Below are 16,226 nucleotides of genomic sequence, written 5' to 3' on the forward strand. Positions count from 1 at the left end.
GGTATCGTGGTGAATGGAGAGGAAATGATGGGCTCGCTGGAAAATGAGTACTGACTGGGCCACTTTGACTTTGAGCCTCACTGTCGGGTGATCTCGGTGGACCTTTTGGTGCAGATCCTCTGGGTCAATGTCTTTATTTAGGTTTTCCCTTTGGGTGGTCAAATGCCCAGAGGGTTGTCCTCTGATCTCCTGCCTGGAGGGCAAAGCCTGGTGCCGGTGCTGTGGGGGCTGGGTTGGGAACGAGAAATGGAGGGCCTTTCTCGTTGGGTGGGCCAAGACGGAATCCCTCCCAAAGCCTGTCTTCTCTGCTTTATCTTCTGCCCAGAATAAAGCTCCAGTGCCTGCCCTGAGGGAGAAGGGAAGGTGCCCAGCACTGTGGAGTCTGGGTGGGGTGTGGAGGACCCATGGCCTCCCGGGTCTCCCCCATCTTCACCAGCCCCCTTACGTCCTGCTCCTCCCAGGGCTGAGATCAGCACTTGAGCGCACCGAGAACTCTGCCTTGGAATTGGAGCCTGTCTGAGTTTCTCTCCCACTGGTTTAGGATTTCCCTCCCTGGGGGATGCCTATGTCCAGTTACCACTTGTCCATTTCCAGCCACCCCGCCCCCCGCCTACATTTATACTGCAAACTTCTGCCTTGTCTCTTCTGTCCTTGTACATTTATATCTTAAAGAAAAATATTTTCATTAGTTGTAGGAATTTTGGAAGGGAGCAAGCCTAGGTGCCCATGTTCAGTCAGCTAATTTGCTGCCCTCCTGCTATGCTCCAACTAGTCTACCAAGTGATGAGCAGCTTGTGGAGGCTTGGTCCTGCTGATGTTGTCTCTCTGCCACAAGGCAGTTCAGCCAGTTTCCCAGGGGCTCAAAAGGCTGCAACTGGGAGGCTGAGTCAGGTTCCCTCCAGACGGACCCCCACAGCCCCAACCTCTCAGGGTCTCTTAGAGCCCCCACACCTGCAGTGCCTTCACAGGCATGGGCAAGCGGGTAATACTCGGGTGAGAAGGAATGATACCCAGCCAGACGTGTCCAAGGACAACCCAACCCAATGGCCTTGGGGAGGGGGGCAGCACCCTCTGCATCCACATGGCTGGGAGCTGCAGAGAGCAGGGAAGTTGGACCACACACTGGAAAGATGCTGACTTTATTCCTTCTGGGCTTCATTCAAATGCTGCCTCTGAAGCCTGATCATCCTGGGGGCTTAGGGCCCTTCTTTTCAGAACGGGGGCTGATTCTTTGTCAGGTTAACTACTCTCTGGTGATGATGTCCTCCCATAAGTTGGTGGATTCATCTGGTTCCTGAAAAAAAAAAAAAAAGTCTGTTTTAGTTTGATTCTTTGGTATAACAAAATACCACAGACTGGGTGGCTTCTCAACAATGAGAAATTTATTTCTCTCAGGCCTGAAGGCTGGAAGTCTGAGATCAGGGTGCCAGCATGGTCCAGTTCTGGTGGGGACCCTCTTCTGGGTTGTAGAAAGGCCAATTTCTTACTGTGTCCCCATAGGACAGAGAGCAGAGGGGAAGCAAGCTCTCTTAGGACTCTTCTTCTTCTTTTCTTAATTTAAATTTTGTTAGTTAACATTTAGAGCAATATTGGTTTTTGGAGTAGAATTCGGTGATTCAACCCTTTCGTACAACAGCCAGTGCTCATCTCAACAAGTACTCTCCTTAATATCAATCACCCAGCTAGCCCGCGGCCCCACCCACCTCCATCCATCAACCTTCAGTTTGTTCTCTGTCATTAGGAATCATTTGTGGCTTGTTTCTCTCTCTCTCTCTCTTTCTTTTACCCCTTCCTTTATGTTCATCTGTTTTCTTTCTTATATTCGACATATGAGTGAGATCATATGGTATTTGTCTTACTCTGACTGATTTATTTTGCTTAGCACAATACTCCCTAGTTCCGTCCACATCATTCATCGCAAACGGCAAGATTTCGTTATTTTTGATGGCTGAATAATATTCCATGTAGATATATACCACATCTTCTTTACCCCTCATCAGTTGATGGACATTTGTGCTCGCTCCATAGTTTGGTTATTGTTGATAATGCTGCTATAAATATCAGAATGCATATGCCCCTTCAAATCTGTATTTTTGTATCCTTTGGGTAAATACCTAGTAGTGTTGGTAATTAATTCTATGTTCCACTTTTTAAGAAACCGCCATGCTGTTTTCCTGAGACTTACTTCGAAATGCACTAAATGTGCCCTCCACTGTGAGGCTTCTATCCTCAGCTCTCTGCCCATCTCCTAGTTCAAGATCTCTTCTGTGATCAGAGGCACACAGCCCTTGTCAGGTTGTCTTCCAGTCATATGTTCTAAGTGCCCTGAGGGCAGGGACAGGGTCTTCCCCCAAGTCTCACATCCCAGAGCATCGTGTGCTCGTGACTCAGGGTGAGCCAATGACGACATGAATCTGGTGGTTTGACTGACTGGGTGACCAGCTGCTCACCCCCCCCCACTGACCAGCTGTCTGTTGACTGATGGGTCAGTGTAGCTTTCTCCCTCTTCTCTCTGCCAAATCACATCCTTTTGCTTTAGGCTAGAAAAGAAATAGTCGTTACCTCTCTACCTGTGAGGTGATTAAGTGTGGGCTCAGGGATCCGAGGCTTACTAGTTAGGTCACTATGGAAAAATTTTTGAAGCTCTCCAGCCTTAGTTCCTTTGTCTGTATAATGGGAGTAATACCGCTACCTACCACAAGTGGCCGCTGTGCAGATCGAACACACGATGTTTAGCACAGTGTGGGGGCCCAGCCTGCCTCCGCAGCCCTGTGGGTCCTGGGGCTACCACGTCCTGGCTGCCAGGAAATGCTGCTGCTCCCTGTACTCTCACCTCTGCTAGTTTCCACGTGTCTCACGGTCCCCTGTCCTCCTGAGCCATGCAGGAACCTGGGACTCACTGTTGCAGCCTTGGAGGGAGGTAGCTAGGGTGAACCTGCTGTGAGACCCTGGCAACACACTTGAGACTCCCGTCAGCCATTACTGCTGTGACCTCAGACACAAGTCGCCTGGGTCAGTTGTCCAAAAGGGTTTAAGAGTCCAAGGGTCAGGGAGCGTCAGCTCAGTCAGGGACCCTGAAGAGCACCCGGATGAACCCGTCGATGTACAGACATGGATGGATGGGCCCCAGAAGGACAGACACATGAGGTGGGAGCCCCTGGTCCCAGGAAGTATTCCTGCTGAGTGACACTTGTCGGTGATCCCCTTCCTGAGTTGGGGGATGGACTGGATTTAGTAAACTCTCCCTTCTGGGTCTGAGACTTCCTGAGCCAAGGCCTCCCGTGCAGCCCTTGTCCCTGCGGATGGCAGCTCATTTCCTTTTTCATTCAATTTGAACACTCCCCATCTGGCATTGCTTTGGAGCAGTTATTATTTGTAATCAACGTCAATTCAACCCTAATGATGTAACCTGAACACATTGTGGGGTGAAGCCTGGACCGCAGCTGCCTCGTAGGGGGACATCCCCAGGTCTGGCTGGCCTTTGACCTCTTCCTACCTCCCTCTGGGCCCATTAGAGGGTAGGGGCTGGTCCTCTGCCCTAATCCCCACCCCGTCTTGAGGACCAGCCTGTCAGATCCACCCCTCTGCCGGGCCCAAACGTGCAACTCTTATCTTTGGAGCCGGACCTGGGACACCCATGCTATCCAGAGAAGCAGGGACAGGGGACTCAGGAGACAGGAGAGGGAGACAAAAGGCTCTGTTGGTCCATTCAGAGGTTGTGGTAAATACGCCCTGGGCAAGCACTTCCTGAGCCATGGGAAGACTCAGCTACCAGAGGGCTGACAGGTTGGAGAAAGGCTCTTACATGAATTTACTAGAACATTTACAGCTTTTCCCCAAGGCCACATGTTGAAGCCATTAAACCCAAAGGAGTGAGGGGCGGGGTGTTTTAAGGCACTGTGCCTGATTGGGGGACAAATGCAGAGGGGATGGGCTGGGAAGTCTGGGTCCCTGAAGTTCCGCTGGAAAGTGGAGCCAAGGCCTCCAACAGGGCGAGGGGCCAGCCTGGCCTCTGGTGGTTGGGACGTAGAGTGACTGATGCCAGCAACGTGTGGTGTCCTGTGGTGGGGTGTCCAGGCCTAGATGGCACACCTGGGTAGAAATTTTGTGCCCTGACTTGGATGAAGTGATCTAATTTCTTGGAGCCTTGCTTTTGCCTCTGCTTGTTGCAGGGAGAGAGGAGGAGCAGTGTGAGGGGGAGGTGTGAGGATGCCCCTGGGAGGCCCTGCCCCTGGGAGCCTTCAGGCCCCCACAAATGCCTCATGGCCACAACCTGTCTCTTCCCTCAGCACCGTCCCCAGGCCCCATCACTCAAAGTATGGATCACGTAATACTAACACAGGGTTCACTGCGGGCCAGTCAGACACGGGCTGCAGAGTCAGAAAGTAGGTTGAGGATCAAAATATTGGCCTGAGAATCTGATTTTTGTAAAAAGAAAAGCCTCAGTTCCTGTTGGATTAGAAATTCTTTTGTTCTCCCTCAGCAGGCCCAGAGCAGCAGAGCCAGAAGTGGGAGTGTTTTTAAAGTCACTTTCTTGCTCAAGATGGCCCAGCAGCTCCCCATTGGCAAGAGGTAGACACTGAAGACCGAGCTGCAATCCACTGTGTGCTGTGCCAAGCAGACACAGCAGAAGCTGCCCTTGGGGCTGACCGTCTAGCCATCACAGTTGGGCTTTTCCCGGCAGGCCCCTCCCCATCCGCATGAGATTCACCAGGGAAGAGGTAGGGCTTGCTAAAATGCAGACTCCTGGGTCCTGCTCTGGGGCCTCCTGGTCAGACTCTTGGGGGCTGGGACCTTTTAAGCACATTCTCCATTGGATTCTTATGTACACCGAAGTGTGAGAACCAGCCCCTCAGGCTGGCCAATCTAGGACTGCCCTTCTGCCTGCAACATGGATTTCCACCCCTCATGCAACCCCACCGACCAAGAAAGAAGAATGAGGGAACTGAGGAATGAGATAAAGTCGTCCCCCTCGCCTGCAAGGGCAGGCTAAGCCATTCATCTTGTCACACCCAATTAGTTCCAGCTGTCCTTAACATTTGCTGATTACATTTGGGTACATTCCCCCCTGCTCTTCTTTTCCTCGTGGCTTCCTCTCTTTAGGAACTCAGAACTTACACATTTTCAGAAGCCTGAACAAAGCCTTGCATGCCACCTCTGTCTAATACCCACATAGGCAGGAATCAGTGGTGATTTTATATCTGCCTGCACGTGGGAGGAAGTGAGAGAAGGCTACAAAGTAACAATGGCTTCAGTGAGATAGACATTGAATTCTTTTCTATTTTAAAGATGTCACTAAGAGGCCATCTGGGGCTTGCAGAGTGGCTTAATGCAATCATCCTGTGTTCAGACTCTTTCAGAATTGCTTCTCCACCAGCTGCATGAGATTCATTATGTACTGTTGGTTTCATGGTCCTAAATGGCTGCTCTAGCTCCAGCCCTTACAGCCATCTTCCAGTTAGTACGAATGATAAAGAGGAGACGAAAGGCACATCTCTTTGCCTTAAAGAATAGTTCCTGGGAGTAGCACACAGACTCTTGCTTTCAGTCCATCAGTTAGTTACACAGCTAAAAAGACATCTGGGAAATGTAGTCCTTATTCTAGGTGGCCATATGTCCAATGAAAAGTCAGACATTGTATGGTTAAGGAAAAAGGGGAAAACATAAAATGGGGGCTTCTAGCATTCTGCAACACCATTGTAGCCTTCCTTAGCCTGGGACGTGTTTGCTATGGTGACCCTTACATTTGAATTGATTTATGAATGCATATACTTGCCTCATATCTAATAAGAATACAATCAGAGAAAATGTGGAAAAGATAGTAAAAAATGAGATAATTACAAACGTAATGAGACTAAAGCATACCTTTTCAGAGACAGGTATATGTAATTGCCTTGGATTTGGGAATAATGGGGCTTGGGAACCACCTTTAGAATCCGACATCCTCATAAGGGGAGGAGTACTCATAGAACATTCTTTCCCTGGTTAAAAATGACAGGGGTGTCCTCTATTCCTTCTTTATACTCCCGCACTTTGGGTCAATGTGCTATTCCTAACTCTGACTTTCAATCTCACCTCATTATTTATCCCCTTGATTTCCTAGACCCTAGAATCTGCCCTCACGCCCATTTGTTCTGTGCATAGATGGATTTCTCTTCCTGATCAGCTCAGCCCTCTGCTCCAAAACCTCTAGGGTTCCCCAAAGCTTACCAAATATATCCTTACCTTCTTCACCATGCGTGCGCGTGCGCGCGCGCGCACACACACACACACACACACACACACTCTATTTTCATCAAATGAAACCACTCGCTGTTTCCCTGATTCACCATGTGTCTTGGCTTCTTTGGGCTTCTGCCTAAGCCAGTCACCACTAGCCTTCCATATGAGGCTTTGCCTGGTTCCACTGGCTCCTGCCAGAGAAAAACGTGTCTGGGCTTGCCAAGGGAGGATGAGAGACATGTGGAGCAGGGCCACCTTGCAACTCAGAGACTGGCCGTTGTGAGAAGCCGATCCAGCCTGGATGCCTCAGCGCAGAGCAGGGCCCGCCTGCCCGCAGATCTGTGAGAATCAATGCTTACACGCTTCTTGAGTGCTTCCGTGATTTTGTGACTATTTCTTATGTAATAGTTTTGCAGCAGTTCCTAACTCATCCACCGGACGGTAGACATTCAGTTTGAATACCTGAAGTATTGGTGTGTCTTTCAGAGTACTGGTCCCTTCTCCCTTCGGTGAGGATCAGGTATGGCTATGAACACAGAGACCCATAGAAACAGTGGCTTAAATAAGTTCAGAGTTTATTTCTCTCCCATATGAAGACCAAGAAGCAGGGAGCCCGTGGTGGTGAACCGGCTGGCAAGCCGGAGAAGTCCATGTTGCCAAGAGCTGGATCCAGCTCGCCCAGACGGTCTTAGGTCATGCCTGGGGATTGACAATCGGCTGAGCTTCTGGCCAGGCTGTACCCAGTATGAGGAACGAGCACCATTTCCTAACTTGCCCAGCCAGAAGAAACATCTTTTCGTGTGCCGGCAGAGTATAAGGATGTGTGCTAACTGTTTCATGTGTGTTTTATTTTTTACTTTCATTTTTGAAAAATTTCAAATACACACTGTATTGGTCAGGGTTCTCCAGAGAAACCGAACGAACAGGATAGATAGAGAGCAGGAGATTTATTATAAGGGTTGAGCTCATGTGGTTATGGAGACTCAGATGTCCCACCGTCTGCCCTCTGGAAGCTGGAGACCCAGGAAAGCCACTGGTGAAGTTCTGGTCTAAACCGGAAGGCCTGAGAACCAGGGGAGCCAATGGCGTAGGTTCTAAGAACTAGCAGCCCTGATGTCTGAGGATGGGAGAAGCTGGATGTCTCAGCTCAAGCAGGAGAGAAAATTTACCCTCCCTCCCCCTCTGTCTTCTACTGGGGCCCTCTGGGGATTGGAGGATGTCCAACCACACTGGGGAGAGTATCACCTTTACTCTGTGTACCAGATCAAACACTGACCTCTTCCAGAATCACCCTCACAGCCATGCCCAGAAATAGTGTTTCACCAGCTCATGCTGACACACAAAAGTAGAGAGAATAATATAGCGAATTCCCACATGTCTGTCATTCAATTTCAGTAATTATCATCTAAGTGTCCACTTGGTTTCAGCTATACTCCTCCCCTCAGGAGATGTAAGAACCTTCCAGACTTTATAATTTTTAAGTAATCTCTATACCCAACGTGGAGCTCGAACTCACAACCCCAAGATCGAGAGTTGCACACTCCACCAACTAAGCCAGTCAGGTGCCCTCCCAAACATCATTTAATATTTTCTGCAAAACATCTAACTATAAGGATGCTTTGTGTAAATATAACAATACCATTATCCCATCTGAAAAAGCCCAATTCCTTAATATCCTAATATCCAATGTCTGCATCGGCCCAATTATTTTATAGCTTATTTGTTCTAATCATGTTGCACGATAGTCTAAATGCTGCATTGGTTGGTGTATTCCCTTTGTCTCTATAGGTCGCCCCTCTGTCTCCTTTTTTCTGCCCTGTAATTCATTTTTTGAAGAAAATGGTTGGTTTGTCCTGTAGCATTTCTGTGATTTAGATTCTGCTCATTGCATCCAATGGTATCTATTATTTTTTATTTTTATTTATTTATTAGGGAGAGAGCAAGTATGAGTGAGGGGCAGGGCATAGGGAAAGGGAGAAGTAGACACCCCACTGAGCAGGGAGCCAGGACCCCGAGTTCATGACCTGAGCCGAAGGCAGACGTTTAACCCGGCTGAGCCACCTGGTCGCCCCCAATGGTAACCTTTTAATATGTTTCTCATTTTCTTGTGTTTCCTATCAATTGGGAATTAAGATCTAGAAGTCTGATTAGGTTCAAGTTCTATTTTCTGGAAAGACAACTTCATAGGGGGCGGACTATTCTTCTATTAGGAGACTTGTCACCTCCCACTGTCTCTCTTTTGGTGACATTAACAGCTATCAATGGCTGTTGCCTGGAACTATTACTTCATTATGATGATATTCTCATTATATCATTTCTTCTTCACTTATTAGCCAAAACTTCTATAGAGGAACTTCCTCTCATCAAATATTTCATTAACCTGAAACAGAGCCCATAGAGGAAAGGCAGATGCATGCTTGATTCTATTTACCAGTTGTTGGTCTGTTGGCCTGTTTTAAATGATTTCCTGGCATCCTTCAAAACAGCTCTATTTTCTATAAAAGCCATCCCATAAACTTCTTGCTTCCATCCCTTTCCCCAGGATGTAGTCATAGGACTTCCCTCACTGCCAGGGGTTCTGGGACCTTCAGCCCTTGACCTGGGCAGCCAGAGGGCTCAGATAATTTCCCTATTACAGTGGAGAAGGGGATCATGGTCCCCAGGTCCTGGTCCGTTTCTTGTTGGCTCACCCAACAAGGGCTGAGGGAAGCTCCTGGCACACCAGTCTGGTCAGGACATGCTTCTGCAACACATGTGTCCCCAGTCCTGTCCCAACTGCTCCCTCCACGCCATGTCACAGCACAGTGCAGAGCACAGAGCTTTCTCCTGTGGCCTCACTCTTCCTGGGCTGCTGCTATGGCTCCCTTTCCTTCCCTTCCCTCTTCTCCTCCTCCTTCCTCCCTCTATCTCCTCACTTCTCCCCCACTTCCTTCTCTTCCCCCCAACCCCAGCTCCTTCTGCTCCTCCTGTGTTTACTTCTGGGTTTGTTTTGTGCCTCTCATCTTCTCAGCCTGTTGCAAATGGACCTACCCTTTAGGTGCCTCTCAATTCTGCTCTGTCCTGAAGGATTTCTCAAGTACTCAAGCCCACCTTGGCTTCCACCTGACTCACGGTCATCCCTGGTAATGGGCAGCTTCTCTGGGATCCCTCTTTATTTTCTCAAGGGTATGCCCTGACTCCCCAGTGCTCTTTAGTGCCCCGCTGTGCCTCTTTCCTTGGGAGGAGGCTGCATCTAGAACTCCTGCCCTGTTGAGCACAGAAGATGTTGTGACTCCCATCACAGAGGGATATCTACTGAAGTCTGGCTGTTTTGCACAGATTTCCAAAGCTGGAAAACCTGATGCCAGCCTAAGCTGGAGAGGAGTAGAATTTCTGTTGTCTGCCTTGGACAACTGTTCATGTCTATGAGGCTGATGTGCTGGGTTTGCCTCCATTTGTCGAGTAAAGGGCAACGGTGGTCATCACCTAGATCTAATGTTGGGCTCCAGAGGAGTAGTTCTTGAAACAGATGCGTCTGGGCCCCAGAAACATGAAGGTCTGTAGACCCTTTCCTCTGCGGATGGCCCAGGTGGAGGCAAAAGAGAGTGAGGAATCCCAGTGTGGGTCAAGGTCCAAGGTGATGGTGCTGTTTCTATCTTAGTGGGCCATGTTTCTCCAGTTTGGATCGGGAATTACAGATTGACCTTCACCTTCCAGTTTTTAAATATATCTCTCTGCTAAGCCTGCAGACTTGCTCTTGGTCTTGACTTGGCAGGGGCAGAAGCACACATAAAGAGAAAGCCACAACGAATGAAATATTTCTACAAATCTACTTATTCTCAGGAATCTGCATCATTGTACTTCTGTGGACATTAACTAATGGGAAGGAGAGTGGAAAACAGTCATCCTGGCATGATGGAGAAGCAGTGGGAAGTAGCAGCATGCCAGGCTATGTGACAGGAAACAGTCATTCTAACTCAGCCAGGAATGGCAGCACCCTTGTTCATGACCCCAATTCTGAGCTTCTGTTTCCTTATCCATAGGATAAGGAGATGGGCAAACAATAGTCATATTTCATTCTTGGGGATGCCACTAAATTTATGTTTCTAGAATTTTCCATACTCTTTACAGACTCCACAGCTATCTTCTCATTGGATCCTCACAATTCACCTTTGAGGTAGTCTGACAGGGGTCATTATTACTCCCATTACACAGCTGGGTGCATGGTAATGGAATGGTAAATACCATTGGGTAAATACCCAAGGTTTCGTTGGTAATGAAACCCCTCCTCCTAATCCAGAATAGTTCCTTCTCAGCAGGAGGCTCATGCCTGTATGTGAATACTGGTGAACATGGGCATCTGTCATGTTTCGCTGATGTGTAAGAAGGATGTAGTTAGTAGCTGGACTCATGATTTCCCTAGGTTTACAGGGAACTCGTTGATATTTGCTTTTGTTGGATGGATGGTCCATATATGGTACAATTTACACTAAATGCTTTAACTAGGCAATCATAAATAGTAGGAGGAGGGCGAGGGTTAGTGGGCAAGGAGAGATGGACCAATAAAGGGGCAAGAACTTAAGAGCGGAATTGCCGGCACTATTGTATATATTCTGTAAATACTTACTTCACTTGGTCTTCACATTAATCCTATGAGGAAGGTTGCTATCATCACGCCCATTCTACAGATATTGAAACCAAAGCCTGGAGACGTTAAGTAATTTATCCAACCTAGGAAGTGGCAGAACCAGCATGTGAAGCCAGGCAGTCTGGTTTCAGAGTTTACAGTCTAACTACTCTGCTATCAAGGTCAGATTAGGTAGTGATATAAGCATTTGTGAGTATAAAGTCAGATAAGATAGAGAGAGAGAGAATGAATTCCCTACTCAAAGCTAGCAAGGTTGCAGAGAAATTGGCACACCACATATCCCAGTAGTACAGACAGTGAGTTTAATCTTTTCATGAGCAATATATAGCAAGACCCAGACAGTTTCTCCATATTTGTCAGTTTAAGGATGCCACCCCTAAGGGCTCCTGGGGGTCTCAGTTTGTTAAGCAACCTTCTCCTGATTTCTGCTCAGGTCATGACCTGGGGGTCCTGGGATGGAGCCCCGCCTGCTGGGTTCAGCAGGGAGTCTACCTTAGGATTTTCTCTTGTGCCCCTCCCCCGCTTGTGTGCATACTCTCTCCCAAATAAATGAATAAACAAATAAATCTAAAAAAAAAAAAAACAAAAAGAGTGCCAACCCTAGAAGTTTGTTTTAAGCTTACAGTTCAACCAAAGCAGCAAGCTATAGGCATGAAGCTTATTGTGTGGTCTCTAGTAATGCAGCAAGTGTAATGCCCAAGAATAGAGCATGATTAAGTGATTTTATGGAAACTTCACTTGTTGGAATACTATGAAAACATTTAAAATGAAAATTATGAAGATAGTTGTATAGAAGGATAGGGAAACGCCTCTGGTAAAATGTTCAGATTAAAACACAGAAAAAAAATATGTAGATTTCAATGACAAATCTGGTCTCTATGCATGTTGGCAAAGCCTGAAATAGACCAGGAAAACCTAGTTAGGTGTTTGTTAAGGTCTTCTCATTTTTAAGATCTTTATTAGTGGTGGCATTATGTTTATTTGACAGATCATGAAAGCAGGAAAGAGATGGTGGCAGAAGCTTGTTGAAATGACCCTCGAGAACGGGGCTTAGGTCTGGTGGGAGGTTCCCCCCCCACTTCATCTCTGAGTTCTCTGGGGGCAACCACAGGTGTTTGGGGGCAAGAGGTCTGAGGCTTATGTATGCTTGGGAGGGAGTGAGTGGTGTGCCCTGGGTCTGCCTCATCTCACGTCCACTGTTCTTCATTCTTTGTCTCAGCTTAGAAGTCACTTTTCCGAAGTAAACCCAATTGCCACCCCCACCCCCAAATGGGCTAGCTGCCCCTCCTAGGTGTCCCCTTTCCCAGAGCCCTATGCTAAGCTCCACGTCTGCACCTAGCAGGCTTTCTGGTGATAGCGTTTATAGTGCTGAGGCCCCTCTGTGCCACAAGGGTTGGGATGTTGGGGGGGCCCTGCATGGCCCCCCAATGCCTTGACACAAATACATCACGTATTCAATGAATGATCCTCTTTTGTCTTATCTCTAAAATGGGTGGAGCCTGGGTTGTACTGGGTTCCTTTTAGCTCCACATACTGTGGTTTAACCATCTAATTTTTACCATTTACCGATTTTACCGTTAAATAAAGGAGCCATTGGGTTTTGGAGACAAGTCCCAACGTGGGAAGTGTCCTCCATCCTTCCGCCTGTGGATGGGCTCCCCAGGTGGACTCTGACCTGGGTGTGGACTGTGAGACTGGTCTGGGGTTGTGCTGGGAATTTTCATAGCACGTGGGTTGAGTGTGCATGGACACAGTCTCAGCAGTCCACCTGACAATGCCGCTGTGAGGGGGAAGCCTCTTCCCTTTTGTCGAGCCTGTACCTGACAGGCCAGCCACGGGCCACATGTGACACCGTGACTGTGCCTCCACTGTGAATGCCAGGGAGCCTGCTAGCCCTGATGTCATGCGTGCCCTCCGGGGAGGAAGTGGGCGTGTCAGAGCAGGGTGGAAGGTGACCAAGTGGTCCGGGTTTTCTGGGTGAGTGTGTCATTGTAAGGAATCCACGCACATACTTCAGTGTATGAGTGGATTTCAATTCAGCGAATAATTATTGTGAGCTTTGTGCTCTGCAAAAGCAACAAAGCGTTGCCACGGGCAGGGAGCCTGGGACTGTACATATCTGCATTGTGTGTCCCCTCTGTGTGTCTTTGGGAATGTGTTCTTGGCACGTGTCCTGCCTTAACAAGGCTTTTGGTGTGTGCATGTCTGTGTGTCAGTGCCTGGGTCCTGTGTGCGGCTGCTCGCTCGTTTTCCACCTTCACTTGTGCCCGCAGTCAGGCTCTGCACGTGCGCCAGCCCCCATGCGCACGTCCCCGAGTGACCTGTGCGCGGTGTGCAAGGACCTCCGGGTCGTGTGCACTTGGTGCGCTCGTGCCAATCTCTCCGCACGCACGAACGCACCTCCACATGTCTGGGTGCACGTCCCCCTCGGTGTGTGCACGTTCCGTGCGCATGCCGCCCGGGTGTGTGTGCGGGGCGCTGCACGCGCGCGCTCCGGCCTGCGGGCGGCCAGGGACCCGCGCCAGTCTCCACGCGCCCCGCGGGGCTGACCTCCCCCCCAACCCTCTCCCCGCGCCCGGCCGCGGGCCTAGGCGATTGGCCGCCCGCGCCCTCGCAGCCGTCACCCCTCCCTCCCCCCCGCCCGCCACCCGCGCGCCCGCGGTCCCCGCTGTCCCCCGCGGTTCCGGCGAGGCCGCGCCGCGCTGCGCTCCGCTCCCATTGGCTGCGCGCGCCTTTGTGTGGCGGCAGCTGCGGCCCCAGCGCCTTTGAATGTCGAGAGGGGCCGGGAAGGGAGCCTTTCCATGGGCCATCTGTCTCCCCGCCAGCCGCCGCCCCACCGCCGCCCGCGCCCCGCGCTCCGCCTCCCGCCCCGGCGGCTCCCGCAGCCCCGCCGCCGCCCGCGCCCGCGCCCCGGAGCCGCGCCACAAAGGGCCCGCGCGCAGCCGCCGCCGCCGCCGCCGCCGCCGCCGCCGCGCGAGGAGCCAGGATGGTCCTGGTCCACGTCGGCTATCTCGTGCTTCCAGTGTTTGGCTCTGTGCGAAACAGAGGTATCGCTTTTTCCTTTCGGGGTCCGCTTCGGAGCGTGGATCGGCGCAGGCACCGGGGCGGGGGCGGGCGCCGCGGGCGGCGGGGGGCTTAGGGCACACCCGCGGGGACGCGGGGCGAGCGGTGGCTTCTCCCCTCTCCCTTTTGGGGGACCCCCAGTGTGGGGGTGGCCGCCCTCGTGGGAGCTTTTGTAGTGAAGTTAGGGTTTGGCGAATTTGGGTCCCTCCCAACCCCAGCCCCATTTTTTCTTCTTTGCGGTGGACGCGGTTCTCCCAGATCACAGCCCCTTCCCCTAATACCTAGCCCTGTATGATCGAAAGGAGGAGAGAGATACATGACTGTATGCGTGCGCGCGCGCGTGTGTATGTGTGTGCAAGCGTACTTGGCTTTCTGTTACTTGGTTTTTTTGAGGCATATGTATGTTTTTGTGTTTTTTTGTGTTTGTATGCCTTCATCTTTTGGTTATTGCTACCGCTGGCTGGTTAGCTGGGATCTGGTTATCTGCCCTATCCCGTGCCCCAGCCCCCACCCTCCGGTGGGCACTTGCACGATTTCCCGTCCCGTTCCATTCTTTTCTCCCCTTTAACCCTTTTTTTTTTTATGTCGCCCTTTTTCTACACCCCCCCGTTGTCTTTGTATGACAGTTGCATTTATGGATTCAAAATGCTTGGGTGTGTGTGTATGTGAGAACGTGTGTAAGTGTGTGTGCGCCTTGGAGTCAGACGTGCACTGCTGTGCACCCCTGGTCCCGGCCGGAGCGGGGTGCCCGGCCCTCGGGTGTTCCGCTGTGTGCGGATGAAGTGGGAAGCCGCCCCCCACGCCAGGCCTTTGCCCTGGGCAGGCGTTGACAAAGCAGCAGGCCGGCGCCGGCTTTGTTTTTAACTGTGATATATGGGGTGTGTTTGCACGGTCCCCTTCCCCACATCCCCTTTCCCTTACATTCTGCTCCAACAATAGCTTGGTTTCCCCCTCTTCTCCCCACCCCCCCTCCACATTTCTTCCATTTTCTTTTAATCAAAAATTCCCACCTCCCAAAGCGAATTCGAGATGCATTTAGATTCATTTTTTTTTTTTTTTTCCTTTTTGTATTCTGCCTCTGGACTCACATTTCTCTTCTTGGAAATGTTTCTGCTACCCTCTCCCACTCCAAGTCTGCTTAAATCCCTGCTGGCTAAGGCCCTCCCCCACTCCCCCCTCCCTCCCGCCCAGAATGATGTCTTCCCTTTGCGACCAGGGCTGCTCCACCGAGTCAGAGCAGGGGGTGGGGTCGCGGGGCCAGCGCTGTAGTGCGCCCCAGGGGCCCGATTGGGCAAGCAAATGAAAGCCCAGCCCTCTTTCTTCCAGCCCAGCTGTCCCCAGCCCCACGCCTCTCCCCAGAACCTAAAAGGCAAGGTTGGCCCCCTTAGGCCTGTTTGAACCGCAGTTTTTTTTGTGTTGATGATAGAATGATGACATTCTGCATTTATCAAATCTTTTTTTTTCTTCATTGTGTAGCTCAGTGAATGGTCAACTCGCTGCTGTGTGCGCTGTGACCCTTCTGCCTCCGCATTTAGCTGTATTGTGACACCCCTCTTAACCATCTCCTGTCTCCATCTGAGGAAAGCATTGCTATTTAAGCGGCAGTATCCCTATCTCAGGCCGGCCTAGCGGTGGAGGGGGTGTGGAGGGGGTGTGTGAGGAGTAGGACGGGGGCGGGGGCCGGGTGAGCGCTCCCTGGAAATGCCAGCCCCCTCCCCCAACACACAATTATTATGTCTTCTTACTTGGCATTTCCTCTCAAAACGGGTGTGGAACATTACACTAGGCAGAAATTCAAAAATGATTAAGAAGGATGTTGAGCCTGAAAGTATAATTATCCTGATTAAATCATTATCATCCTCATTAATACCGCGGATCTCTAAATACCATTGCAGGATGCCGATTTTACGGTTTGAAATTCAAATTGCTCCGCTGCCTTTAAATTTTATTTTTGATATGTTCTCCTCCCCCCAAACCCCCCTCTCTCGCCACCCCCCAATAAATTCTGCCCCAGTCAGTCAAAGTTTACTTTCATGGCAAACACGCCCACAGGAAATTCGAGGGTGGAGGGTGAGTTGGGCTGTGGGTAAAATTTAGCACAATGAGATAAGAATTCATGACCTTTCGATAGAGGATACTAATGCTTAACCCAACAAGGTCCTACACCACAATCTTCTTGTAAAACTGTTAGATAGCTTGCCAGCTTAAGTCTGTTCTTTTTAGTTTCCATTGTAGTAGTATAGGATGTAGGCCATTTCAGAATAGATGTAGAGAAATAACCATTTTTGTATCTTCATCTTGTTTAGCTGAGTAC

The 16,226-nt window shown here is 50.1% G+C and overlaps 1 protein-coding gene across 1 annotated transcript in view; it reads left to right on the top strand.

The window, feature by feature from the left end:
* The first annotated feature begins 13,769 nt into the window (after nucleotides 1-13,769).
* Nucleotides 13,770-16,226, top strand: part of RNF165 (ring finger protein 165) — a 97,769-nt gene continuing 95,312 nt past the window's right edge. The window contains exon 1 of the mRNA XM_004752214.3: nucleotides 13,770-13,896. Coding sequence (XP_004752271.3) covers nucleotides 13,836-13,896 — 61 coding nt within the window. The 5' untranslated portion in view covers nucleotides 13,770-13,835. The remainder of the gene's footprint in view (nucleotides 13,897-16,226) is intronic.

This window comes from Mustela putorius, unplaced genomic scaffold (assembly GCF_011764305.1).
Source record: "Mustela putorius furo isolate JIRA1106 unplaced genomic scaffold, ASM1176430v1.1 tig00003858_pilon_pilon_pilon, whole genome shotgun sequence".
NCBI lineage: Eukaryota > Metazoa > Chordata > Mammalia > Carnivora > Mustelidae > Mustela > Mustela putorius.